A 13,765-nucleotide genomic window follows, 5' to 3' on the forward strand; every position below is an offset into this window, starting at 1 on the left:
ATTTCATTTCATCCCTATTCCAATTTTCTAATACAAGTTATTTTTAAAAATATTTTTTATTTAAAAATCTTTAAATTAAAGAAAACAAATATGTTAATTTAATAATTTAGAATAACTCTTAAATTAAATTTACCAAACAACCTTATTACTTAAAAAAAAAAAAAACAAGTAATAAATTTTAATTTAATAACTTAAAGAACAATTTAACTTAAAGTCATAAGTAAAAAGTATTAAGTTTTATCAAACATGCTCTTTTAAGCATTGATCTGCACTATTTTGGCAAAAAAAAAGAAGGAAATTGTGACTTCTTTGACTAAAATGGACAACCGAGGTTAATGCCAAACTAGATTACTATTTAGCTTCTGTCGTTCTGTTAATCCATTGAATCCATCTGCACTAAGTTACAGCAATATTATACTTGGATAAGCATTGATCTACACATTCATACTTTCTGTTGTCAATCAAGACATTATTTGAGAGGATCTACATATTTCTTGATGTCTCTTACCAGCTATGATAGGTTTATAACCAAGCCATTGATATGAAATCCATTTCAGATTCTCACTTTTAGGTACCCTGAAGGAACATCTATAGTTTGTAAACACTTCTGTTACTACTGGATGCACCAGGGCCCTGTTATAAGCTGTGCAAGAAATAATTTGCATACTTGCATACTTAGGAGAAGATTTAACTAAGCTCAGACATTATAGCCTTACAAACTGGTTATTCTGGAAATGATACTGGTACACCTAAAAGACTTTATTGAGGAACAGACCCCTTTATCCATGAGCATACCTTTTGATCAGGATCATTGCAACCAAGATTATCTTCCTACATTGAGTATCCGCTCCACATTGTGGAACATTCTGGTTTTAGCCTCACACTCTTCAACCCCAGTTTTATATGGTTAGCTTCAAAACCATCCAAGGGGAGATTGTGTGGCTTTGAACCTGAGGGAGAAGCAAAACCCTTCTGAACATATGGACTTGTGATGAAAGTCTAGGATATGGTTTCTCAACTGGAGACCTCATTGATGGTAATGGTAATGTGAAGTTAACACTGAGAGATCTTGTTAGGGTACCATCTCCTGACTCGGATGCATTCGGTCAAGCAGTTTCTTGTGACTTGCCTTCCATAACGGAATTTTGGAGAGGGATATTTTTATACCCTGTGCATAGAACACATAACATAAGATAAACACAGTTAGAAAAATATTTATGGAATTGTTAAAATACTCTTACGGCTTCAGAGTTTATTAATATTTTATTTCACTATTGGTTCTGTTAAAATACCAAGGAAAAGATAGAGAGCATTAGCTCAAACGAAGGACAAGATTTTGATTATTGTTTTCTAGTCAACTACACTTATCTGTACTACAAAGTATGAACTCACTCTCTTGATCTTACGATGTACATGATTTTAAGGAATGGGTTATATTTTGGTGATTTGATAGCTCGATAAATGGAAAGCTTTTGTAGTCATCAGTTATATATAGTAAATATTTTCTTATTGAAATGAAAGAAAAAGAAAGGGAATGATTTATGAGAAGGAAAAAAGACTTAATGAGCTAGTTCTCATTTTTGCCCTTCCTGGAGTAGAGGAGAAATTTTGTGAATAGCAACATTGAATGAGTTCCTTGCCCCGCAAGGAGTGATTCCTAGGCTTACAATTTATTCATCTTTGCTTTAAGACATTTCACACAAAATAAAGATATTTATGGAATCGTCTAAGCACTTTCTTCTATACTCATATGGCTTGTGGTTTACTAATATGTTATACCATCATTGATTTGGTCAAAATGAGAACCTAATCCATCCTAAGATAACCTGTTTTAGATCATCTACAATGTTATGCTGCTGCATCCTACTGCTCATTTCCAGTTGTAATGCCTACAGGAACATGAACGATAAATTGCATGCCTCTAAAAACATTCAACGCCAAGGGAATATAATGTCAAATTATAAACCAACGACGCATCAACTAGAACTTCCAACTAATACCCTATCATCTATGTTTAACATGATCCAAAAATTACTCATCATAAGGGATTTTCTCTGAGATAGAACTTTTTCAAACTTCCCTGCAATATATATATAAATATATAATCAATTATGAGGTGTTAGGATAACTCAATAGGATCAAAACTCAAATTAGCTCTCACATAATAATAAAAGGTGAAAACAAGTGAAACAAAAATAGAACATTCTATTGTTGTGAAAAATAATTAATATTCCAACCTTCCATTGGATCTCCTAGCTTAAAGTAAACCTTTGACAGATGGTTCTTTTACTTGGAAAGAGAATGTAGGCTTATAAGCTTAGCAGTTGGATTCTAGCAAGTTCTTCAAGACAAAAACCTTGGGCTCTATGGCTTAAAATGGGAGTAGAAATTTGAAACTTTTTCATAGGATGGCTAACATATAAGGCATGATTTCATGAGTAGATTGAGAAAGGATGAGTAGATTGAGAAAGGACATAAAGTCCCTTTCTGTTAGGTTAAAATTAAAAAGGGGAATCTATGGTTTTTCTTGAGTTAATTTTTAAAACCTGGGGTTAACCAACTTGTTATTGAGGATATGGTTTTTCAAGCAATTAAATCAGTTTACAGAGTGGGCTTTGTGGGTGATCTCAGTGAAGAGAAGGCTTTGACGGCCTTATATAATAAAACCCTGAGCTGGACAAGTTGACTATTGCTTTTATGAAAATTTATTGGACCACAGATTTAGATGACATGATGCATTTTCGCTTGATTTCCAGTGGTTTGGGGAATTCATTTGGAGCTTGAAGGCTATGTTTTTGGAGTTGGATGCAAGAGAGGCGAAGAGGGCATCAAGGAGTTTAGGCCCATTAGCTCAATGAGAGGCTTGTACAAACTTATATAAGGCAAAAATCTTGGCCAACAAGCTTAAGGAGGTTATTGAAATAGTGTTTTTTGAGTCATGAGATGCATTTGTCAAGGGGTGAAAGATTTTGGACACAGTTCTGAATGTCCAAACATGAAAATAGATGAATGAACTTTTTAATTTTTAAAATAATTTTGACAAAACTGAATAATAAAATTCTCATTCACCTTTAGCTTAGCATTTAAATGTTATACTCCTAGTGATTAACAAAATTAAAAGAATTAATCCATCTACATTAGCATTGTATTCCTATTATAATTTAATCTATTAATATTAAAAATAAAAATTATATATACATATATTAACTTTTAACATTTATTTTTAATTTGATAACATATATAGATTATATACTTATGATGTGATGCTAAATATTATAGTTCAACCATAGTTGAATCATTAGTTCAATCAATAAATCCTAAGTGGATGAGTAGTTCTGAAAGCATTGCACAGAACTTTAATTTCTATATGTATACATCTGAAATGATTATTTTGAATTGTTAATAGAAACAATCTATTAAAATAGTGTTTTTACAAATCCCTGCCTTGATAAGTTAGATTGACCTAAAAGGAGGGGATGTGAGTTTCTCTTTTCAAACTTGAACCCTTCTACCAAATTCATAGATTAATCTCGTTAACCTGCTCCACCATTCAATTGCAACCCCTAAATCAGAAAATTAGTAGCAAGCAAGATGCTAAAATTATGTGGAAACCCCCTCTTTAAGGCACCTACACATACTAGGGGAAAAAACTAGAGACCAAGGACCACAAGAATTTCTAATAAAACAAACAAACAAAGATTAGAAGATTTTACTAATCATTGGGTACCTACATTCCAATCTTGGATGCAACTCAACTTCACATTTTGATCCTCAAATTCAGGACCCCACCAAAGCCTATGCCCTTGGAGCCTCCTTGGAACTCCAATAAAAACTTAACTCTTCTCCAAGAAGAACATTCATGAAGTACATTGTCATGATGAGAGTGAGTCGGGTGAATTGTTTTTCAAAATCTAGAGAGGCACACACTAAAGAAGATTAGGTTTCAAGGGAATTAAACACATTTGGGCACATAAAAATCCTAAGGGAATTGGATTAGGAAATTTCATAAAGTTTCTATCATTGTTAAATTACTTTCTAAAATAAATGTGCTGAGACTTGATCAATTGAAGACAAATTTTCGATCCATCAGGCACCTAACTTAGAAAAATATGGCCTGGTATTAACACTTTGATTGACCTCTAAGCTCAGCCTAGTGTCATGGATTGTTTGTTTGGTGTCCGTGACAATAGTGGAAGTACTTATCAAGAAAAATGTTGGTTGGTCAGAGCGTAATGAAGTGGGGATCAAGCTCCATGGATTGGGCGTGTAGGCGTTATTGGAAGATTCTTCGAAGTTCAGGCATGCCAACCCAATTGAGTTTAGCAAGTTTGTCGCTAGTCGAGGATTTAACAATGAAGAGGAGATTTGGCCACTCCTACACAAATTGGTCAAGAGTTGGAGTCGTTCCCTTGATGAGTCCATGGCGGGACAAAACTAGTTAGCATAAAACCTTTGGAAAGTATGGCGTGCAGGCTAAGCCCCTTGAATAGGCTTATAGGGGTTGCCACACGGGTCGTGCCACTACAACAAAACTCTATGCCCATGACAAGTGGTATCAAAGCAAGGCAAAAGTGGTGAACATGGTTATGTTCCCTTCTAACAATCTTGGTCGAAGAGTTATCTCCCTGATGGGAATACAAGTAACCTATGAAGCCTCACGTTGCGACAATGCAATCAGGTGGACACTGTGGCGTGTATCAAAGCTACACTTATGGGGACCCGTGAGGGAATATGGGTGCCTTTGGATTGAAAAGGTTTCATTTGTTGCTCTAGTAGCACGCAAGGTCTCGCCTACTAGGGCTAGAAGTTTGTGTATAGGAGCACACTTCCGGGGTGTTATTGGGATAACACGACGAGTGGATGTCACGTCCTAGGGTGAGAGGATGTCCTCTTTGGCCCATTGGGTGTCAGCTGCAAACCTTGGTGATTCGAAGGGCATCATTTGGTGAAGACAAGAAGCCTTGCATGGGGGCATGCAAGAGATTGGGTGGGGGAGAATGTCACAAACTATTTATATGGTGTTTGTGATAGTAGCGGAAGTGCTTACCAAGAAGAATATGTTGGCTGGTCAGAGCAAAATGAAGTGGGGATCATGCTCTAGGGATTAAGCGTGTAGGTGTTGTTGGAAGATTCTTCGGAGTTCAGACATGTTGACCCCACTGAGTTTAGGGAGCTTGTCACTAGTTGAGAACTTAACAATGAAGAGGAGACTTGGACACTCCTACACAAACTGATTGGGAGCTGGAGCCCTTCCCCTAATCAGCCCATGGCAAGGCGAAACCAGTTAGCATGGAGCCTTTAGAAAGCATGGGGCGCAGGCTGAGCCCCTTGAATAGGTTTATAGGGGTTGCGCATGGGCCGTGCCACTGGGACAAAACTCTAGGCCTATGATGCTAGGGTTTCATAAAAAAAATTTCAATACAAATTTTACAACATAAGCTTCAAAACACTTGGGTAAAATGCTTTTTCAATGTTCATCTACCATGAATTTTTCAATATTAGCCAAAGTTTTGAGAAATTTTTAGTTCAATGACAAACAATTTTTATGAAGTTATGAACGCAATGAAATAAAAAATTTTCAATCTCAACTCACTCTAACATCCAACTTTAGAAAGAAGATGAACTTTTAGAACCTTGAAGGAGGACTACCAAATCATAATGACTCAAGACAAAATCCTTAATAATGCTTTTCAAATAACTTAAGTCAATTTTTAATATAGATTTTTCTAGAATGATTTTTAGAATCATTTGAAAATATGGAGAAGAATTGAAAAAATAGACTTGGAAAGGTGGGTTATACTCTTTTCCATGAAAAGATAGTAGAGAATAGAGAATATCTCTCAAACAATTTTTGAAAAATGGTCTTTAGAACATGAAAGAATTTTAGTGAAAAAGATGTACAGAACAAAAGAGTTTAGAAAAAAAAGAACCCTTCAGGCAAGCAAGTTTTCTTTAAAATAATGTAAGGTAGTGACTAATGAGATTAGTTTTTCATGGTGATGAAGTCTCAAAATGACAATCACTAATGCCGCATTATTTTAATACAAAACGTTAGAACGCATTAACAAAGAGTTTCTCTTTTCCTAGTCATCCACAGCTACTTGAAAAGTTTTTTAACAGGTTCCTGTAACCTATTTTGTTTCACTATTTCATCCCACTAAACACTTGTTTTTGATCAAAAATCATTAATATTATTTCATGGTCTCATTCTAGAAAATTGGTTTGATAATATACAATCAAACATGCTCACACGATCTGTCCAGAAACTAACAGCTAATGACCCTCCACCTTGAGCTCTATCCATCTTTCCCCCACCAAAAGAGTTCAAAAATATAAAAATGCAACATATCTTGCAATAAAATTTAATATGGGCTTGAACTAATTAAATAAATAATCAGAATTTCTTATATCATTTATTTTCTTGAGCTAAGAAATCTCTTCCAAAATCGTGGGAGGAACTGCTTTTGTCATGTGGAAGGACATAATTTCAAATTTTTGACAAGGTTCCTGTGACTTTGCTAAGCTTATTAGGGTAATCTAGTTGTAATTTTTCTTTTCTTTTTTTTTCTAGTAGGCAAATTGGGATAATTCTATTAGAATAAGTGTCCAACAAAAGGGGGTTCAACCCAAGTAATTTAATTTTTCTTATCATAAATCTTCCTAGGATATGGAAGGTTACTACAAATGTGAAACACAAGGCTATAGAAAAAATCATTTAAGCAACAAAAAATGTGCTAGTCAATGTGGTACAAGTTATCAATATCTTGTAAATGTTCAAATACCTTACTCTGGACATTGTGACACAATAGTGCATCCATCAGGCAATTTATACAACTATAATTCATAAAACTATACAAAGAATGCAAGGACATTACGCCAACTTCGAATAGAATGATGTTTAGGCATATATCAAGAATCTACAAAAGCAAATTCAATGATTCATATACTTGCAATATTCGTAGAATATAGTAAGAAAATTACAAAGAATTACAAACTAACAGAAGAAAGCTCATCAACTGAGATTGTGCAACTTCTGCAAACAAAATATAACATTCCTCATAAATATTTTCCATTTAAATAATATATGAAATTGTCAAAACTGATAATTTTCAGACTAAGCATTTTAGATTTCTCTATTGTAAAAGAAGCATAAGCAACAAAAAGGACTGCTTGAGAAAAATAGTAAATACTATTTCGTAAGGTGGCAAGTTACTTTGGTTTCTTGTTTCTCTGTAGAGATGAGGTTGGAGGAACTACTCGCTTCTTGCTAAATGATTTGGTTCTGCTCTCTAGATCCTCATCACTATCATCACTATTGTCACTTCCATTTCTTGCAGATAGAGTAGACTCCTTGCTACTTTTGGAAGATTTTCTTTTCCCAGCATCCAACTTAGCATATAATTTTCTTTCAATGGGATCATTTGAAGGCCCAATTTTGGATTGACGTGAAGCTTTAGCACCCAGTCCAAGCCTGTAGAAATATATTAAATACATCTTTTGAAAAATAATAGAGAACCAAAATAATATCCAATGTGCAGTTACTAAAGGCAGATGACTCACCTAGAAGGTCGGGCTTCTAACTTAACTTCAGTTGGTTCATCCTCTAAAGGTGTGGACATATTCTTAACCCATTGCTCAGCCTGTATGTACACAGCATATAATCATGCACAAAGCACACTTTAAACCTAATAAGTAGGGGAAAAAGAAGTTGGTAGTGAATACTGGTACAATTGAGGCATCTAATATACCTTTATACACACACACACACACTTGTGGGATTATGCCTACAAGGGCATGCGTATGAGAGAGAGAACAAAATGCATAACAAATTGATATAAAGAAATAAAGCAGTCATAAATGGAGCAAAGTAGTTTAGTGCTCAAAGCAATTTCAGTTAAAACACCAAAATTTTCAGATAGGCCTTCCTCTATCTACCTTTCATTGTTATCAAATTCATCAACACAAGCCACTATTATATCACATTGGCGGGATAATGACCTTAGAAAATAGACACAATAACATACTTTAGGACTTCAATCCAAGAATTGTTTGAATCATGATTCTCATAGCAGCACCATGGCAGTACAAGTTCAGGGAGGTCCAATCTTGCAGAGATTGGTTGGCAAGGTAGAGCCTCAATTTTATGCTGGTTCGTACCATGTTGAGGGATTCTCCCAAAGGGATTCATCCTCTTCTGCATAATGATATTAGCAGGTTACTTTGCCTTGTTTGAGCATGGAGACAACACCTCCATAGAAATAGATAGACACACAAATAACACACATACACAAAGTGATGTCCTTTTGATTCGTATGATGTGCAATCAGCTGATGCCCTCCCCTGTCATTAGAGACACGCCTAGTCTCACTTCTCTATATTGGCTAATACCAATTGATCCACACACCTTCAGATATTTCTTCCTTGTTTGGTTTCTCTTTTTCAAGTTTTAGTGAGGCGCTGAAGGTAGATGCTTGCAGAGAATAGAGGAATAAAGAACTGTAAAAGATGTCCATTGAAAAACCAAATTCACTTGTATCTTATCAGGCTTTAGCATCTTCTAACTTCAATGATTTTTTTTTTTTATGTTGTAGGCAACACCATTGAGAGGTCTCCTGAAAATATCCCATTTTCAGCAAATTTTTCCAATCAACCCAAAGACTTTTGTGCTAACTATAATTTTAAATGTTCTCAGAATAAATAAATAAAAAGGGTGGGTGGGGGGGAATTTACCAATTTGAATGCCTTGTTTAAAACGACCAATTGAGAAGGACAATTCTTTGGTGGAGTAGCCGTGCTCATTGAAATTTTTTTGTCGCCCTAAACAATCAACACAGGACAGAACATAATCAAACAAAGCCGTGAGATGTAATCAAACATCATTCATATTTCATGGAAGAAAGGAACAGGGAAAAAAAAAACCAAATAAGAAGAGTGTCATTGAAAAGGAAAAAGGAAAAAAAAAAAAACAAATAATTTTCAGAATCAGATCTTCAAACATTTGGTGTGCAATTCAATCAGCCCCAACTCTAGGCCTTAAAGAATTAATGGGCATCATATTCATCTTAGGCACTTCAAACTAACCCTAACAGTAATCACTTTCATCAAATAACAACTACTACAAACAAGTGGACTACAGTGCACCAATTAGACAATCAGCACCAAGAAAGGCCCAAACCCAAACCTGGATCATCAATGTTCAGTTTTTCAAACCAATCTATATCTATACTAAATATAAAAGTACAAAAAGTTTGTAGACTTTTTCTTTCCCAAAGTGTCCATAATATTATATTCATTATACTTATTTTGCACTTTAAAGTTCTTTATGTTCCTTTAAGATAAAGGTTTTTTTTTTTTGTTGCTTTTTTTTTTTTTCCAAAGGCTTCCATTTACATGAGGTATCCATTTATGTTTCCATGGTAAAATTTGCCCCTTAGTGCTCTTGTATACATCTTGTGCACTTTGTGCACCCTTCTTTTGGCGCTTTTTAAAATATTGTTTCCTTATCAAAAAATTGTTTCCATGTTAAAATTAGTGAACGTCAGTTCAACCTTTTTTTTTTTTATACAATGGTACAAGATAATGTTCCCAAAATTATAGCTTGAGCAGTAGTCCAAAATGAAATCCTAGAATTCAAAATTTTTAGCAATAGCATTGAGGAGTTAAAAGCATTCAAAAAGAAACCCTAACCCTATGTTTGGTTTCCAAGAAAATAGGGCCAAAAAAGAAAACAACATCTTCATTATTTTGCTATCTCTTATCTTTTGCTTCGAAAAAATAATAATAAAAAATAAATAAATAAATAAACCCATTTCAACAAGGCCAAATAGTACGTGTGAGTTTTAAGTAAGAGGCACTTTTTCTATATTCCCTAATTCTAAGTGGTGAAAAATTCCCAATCAAAACTTTAATTACTTTTCTCATATTTTCTCTGCATCTAAACTGAATCTATTTTTTCAGAAGAAAATATTCCCAAACAGCAAATACCCTCAATCTAACAAAAATTTCAGTCTTAGCTATGATCCAAACCACGTCTGTTCAACCTTAGATTTCAAAACTTCCAGCAATAGCATTCCCAAGTCATAAATCTCTAAGAATGAAATCTGACCCTCTGCTCGGGTACTAAGAAAAGGAAGAAAAATAAAACAAAACCACATTTTTATTCCTCTGTTATCTCTCTCACTTTCCTTGCTGCCAAAAATCCAAAATAATAAAAACAACAACAAAAAAGAGAAAAAAAAATCAGATCAACTAAGCAAAAAGAATCATACGATTCTTGTGTAAATCGTCGTTTTCTGTATTCTCGAGCCCTAGATGGTGAAAATTTTACGATTCAAAAAAAAAAAAAAAAAATTATCAGCATCCAAACGATTGTATCTAATAACCTAGAAGTCGATTGATTGAATTGAGAATAGAGACTGGAGCAGTACCTTGAACTCAGAGATTGATAGAAAAGCAGTGTTTGGAGAAAAATATCGAGTGCTTTTGTGCAGATGGAGATCGGGCCTTCTTATGCACTGCTAGCAAACCCTATGAGGTGTACAGAGCCACTTTAGCATTAGTCAGGTGATCAGCCAATCGCCCAACATCACTTTGCTTTGGAGTGATGATTTTAGAGTGTGTTTGGGATTCATTCTTGAACTGTTTTTAAACTTTATAATACTTCAAATATTAAAGTTTTATATTGTTAGAATTAGAATTATCAGCAAACACACTCCTAATCATACTAAGTTATAAATTTGATAAATAATTTAATTTTCAATTCATGATCAATTTAATCAACTTTAAGCCCGAATCGAGCTTTCTAAAATTTGATAAATAAATAATTTTTTAAATGTATATAACAATTATATTTAATGTCATATCAATTTTATAATTAATTAATTAAGTATACCTTAAAATAATTTAGATTAATTTTATATCATTTTATTTACTCGATCAATACTAACCTTTCAACATTTTTCTACCTTAAAACAAAGCTCATGTATAAAATATTTTGAATTTAATAGGAGCTTCCATGGACAAAAGGATCACCCTCATATGATTTATATATAGGGATGACAATGAGGCGGGTTTTTTCAGGTACCTACCTTGCCCTGTCCCTATTAGGACGAGTCTGAAATTTAAATAAACCGGGTTGAGTCGGGTTTGATATTTTTTTAAAAACCCGAGACAGGTTCGAGACGTGTTTAGGTATTGTCTTGTTCCACACTGATTATATGTAAAATTTAATTTAATTTTTATTTTCCTATTTTTTTATATATTTATTATATAATAATAAAATAATTTAAAAATAAGTTATAAAAAATTATAAGGTTTTAATTATTTATAATATATTTATTTTAATGTAATTAAGAAAATTTTAAAATACTTTTTTTAAAAATTCAAAAAAAAAGTGTTAAACGCGATGGGGCAAGTATGAAAATTTTTCATACGTATCTCGTCCCATTTAATTTTTTTAATGGGATGAGGATGAGAAATATTTTGAATAAATGGGACAGGATTGAGATGGGATTGACTCGTCCAAACCCTTTTTGTTGTCATCCCTATATATATATATATATTTCATGCTTTCTTTTTAGAATTAAAATATTACTAATTCCATTAATTTTGTTTTCAAACTTATTGTCTTTTTTATATATGTATTTAATTTTTACTATTCTATTTATAAACCATTTCTTTTGTTTCATCCTTCTTATATTATCATTTTATATATACATAAAATATTTCTTATTATATTACATTTAGAAGAATTTCATTTTACTAATAACAATTAAATTGTAATTTTTTAGTAATTATAATACATAACAATTAAAATTGTACTCTGTGTTTTTTTTTTTGTTCAATTTGATTCCAATGGGTATTGTAAAATTTTTCATTAGTACATATTTTTCATCTTCCTCATTTATACATGATGTATTCATGTAAATTCTTAAAATATTGGTTGGAAACAAGTTAGTACAACCCAGGTATACAACCAGGGAGGGGTGGGGGGAATTGAATTTGATGTTAGGCAATTTTCAAAAACCTTGACCAATTTTTAAATTATAAATTATATGGGTGCAATGCAATAGTTAAAATAAATAGTAGATAAAGGGAGAAAAGGGGAAAGATTGCAAAAGATATTTATAATGGTTTGACAAACCATGGAAGAAAATATCGGTAATTACGGATATATCGGTACTTCGATTTTACGGATATATCGGATATATCGGAGATATATCGGCGGATATTCTGGAAAAAAATATCGGTAGACTTAAAATTGTTAAAAACTCATGAAAATGTAAGAAAAACCTCATAATAATATAATTAGAAGTATAATTGATATTTTAAAGTTGTTTTATTGAAAAATTTGATATATATATGATATAATTTGCGATATTAGATGTAATTAATCATGTCGATCTATAAGAAATGTTAATTTTGTAATTGTTCTCATTATAAAGTCACATAAAATATTTCATTTCATTAAATATCAATAATTTGTACACATTAAATTCATTAAATAAACATATTTCATATTCAAAATATACTATTTCATGTTAATTAAATTAATTAAATAATTTAGCATGTTAATTAAATTAATTAAATACTTTAGCTAAGTTAACTAGTTTAATTTAATTCTAAATGTGAAAATAAATCACAAATAATCATCTAAAATAACTATATCAATTTATAATTAAATAATCAAATCAACCTAAGTTAATTCAATAAAAATATAAAAATTAATTACAATTGAATGTAAAAATAGCATTAAATCATCCATATTGTAAACATATTAATTAATTGAAAATACATGAATTAATTACAATTGCAAACAAAATTAATTATAATTTAAAACAAATATACCTTAAAATAATTAAATAATTGAGCAACCTTAATAAAAATTGGAGTAATGTGAGAGCAAATGAAGAATGAAAGCAAAAATGGATGAAATAGATGAAATTTGGGTTATTTGTAGAAGAAATTTGGGCCAAAATAGCCGTTGGAACATTAATTTACTGTTGAAAATCAATTTTAGCCGTTGGATAAAAAACTGGGAGCAATCGGGCCGTTGGATCGCCATATTACCATTGGAATCACATCTAGACCGTCGGATCAACACGGGCGTGATCTGGGCCGTCAGATCACGTTGCATGAAGGAGGGGAAATATCACCAAAAAATCACCGATATATCTCCGATATATCACCGATTTTTTGCCACCAGAGGAGATTTTTTGAAAAAATCTCCGATATATCTCCCCGAACCGATATATCGCCGATATTTTGGCGATATTTACGGAAATATCTCCTCTCCGATTTTTCTCCATGAAATATCGTGTCGACTCCTCCCGATACACGATATATCGGCGATATATCGCCGATATATCCCGATATTTTCCTCCATGTGACAAACTATATACATCCACTCCCTTTCGCTGCAATCTCAAGTTAGGAGAGGCCATCCACTATTCTTCAAAACCTCTTATAAGTAAGGTTCTTTCTTTACACTTAGATTTTCTATGTAGAGTTCACCTAGGAGCATCCCTCAACCCCCTAGGCTATGTTTAGTTCCCAAAAAATTTAAGGGAAAATGCAAATGAAAGAAAATACAAAAGAAAAGTAGAAGGAAAGAAAAAATGAATAAAAATAAAAAATAGATTAAAAGTCGATAAATTAGTTTTATTTGTTACTTCAAACTCATTAATATAAAGATTAAATAATTTAAACATACATAAAATTTTAATTAATTGTAATTATATTTTATTTTCTTTTTTATTTTTCATAG

The 13,765-nt window shown here is 32.5% G+C and overlaps 1 protein-coding gene across 3 annotated transcripts; it reads right to left on the reverse strand.

Annotated features, from left to right (window-relative positions):
* Positions 1–517: 517 nt before the first annotated feature.
* LOC100247267 (uncharacterized) lies at positions 518–10,791 on the reverse strand. 3 transcript variants are annotated; one of them, XM_059738058.1, is made up of 6 exons: positions 10,428–10,745; positions 10,269–10,307; positions 8,731–8,817; positions 7,561–7,640; positions 7,214–7,471; positions 518–1,168 (listed from the first exon to the last, which is right to left on the reverse strand). In XM_059738058.1, exons 3-6 carry the CDS (start codon positions 8,797–8,799, stop codon positions 1,162–1,164), a joined length of 414 nt encoding a protein of 137 aa, XP_059594041.1. In that variant the 5' UTR covers positions 8,800–8,817; positions 10,269–10,307; positions 10,428–10,745; the 3' UTR covers positions 518–1,161. The 3 variants fall into 3 exon arrangements, with proteins under 3 accessions (XP_059594041.1, XP_059594040.1, XP_059594042.1); XM_059738057.1 differs by lacking the exon at positions 10,269–10,307 and having other exon boundaries at positions 10,428–10,678; XM_059738059.1 differs by lacking the exons at positions 518–1,168; positions 10,269–10,307 and having other exon boundaries at positions 6,919–7,471; positions 10,428–10,791.
* Positions 10,792–13,765: the final 2,974 nt, after the last annotated feature.

The sequence above is a fragment of the Vitis vinifera genome, chromosome 7 (genome assembly GCF_030704535.1).
Source record: "Vitis vinifera cultivar Pinot Noir 40024 chromosome 7, ASM3070453v1".
In the NCBI taxonomy this organism is placed as follows: Eukaryota; Viridiplantae; Streptophyta; class Magnoliopsida; order Vitales; family Vitaceae; genus Vitis; species Vitis vinifera.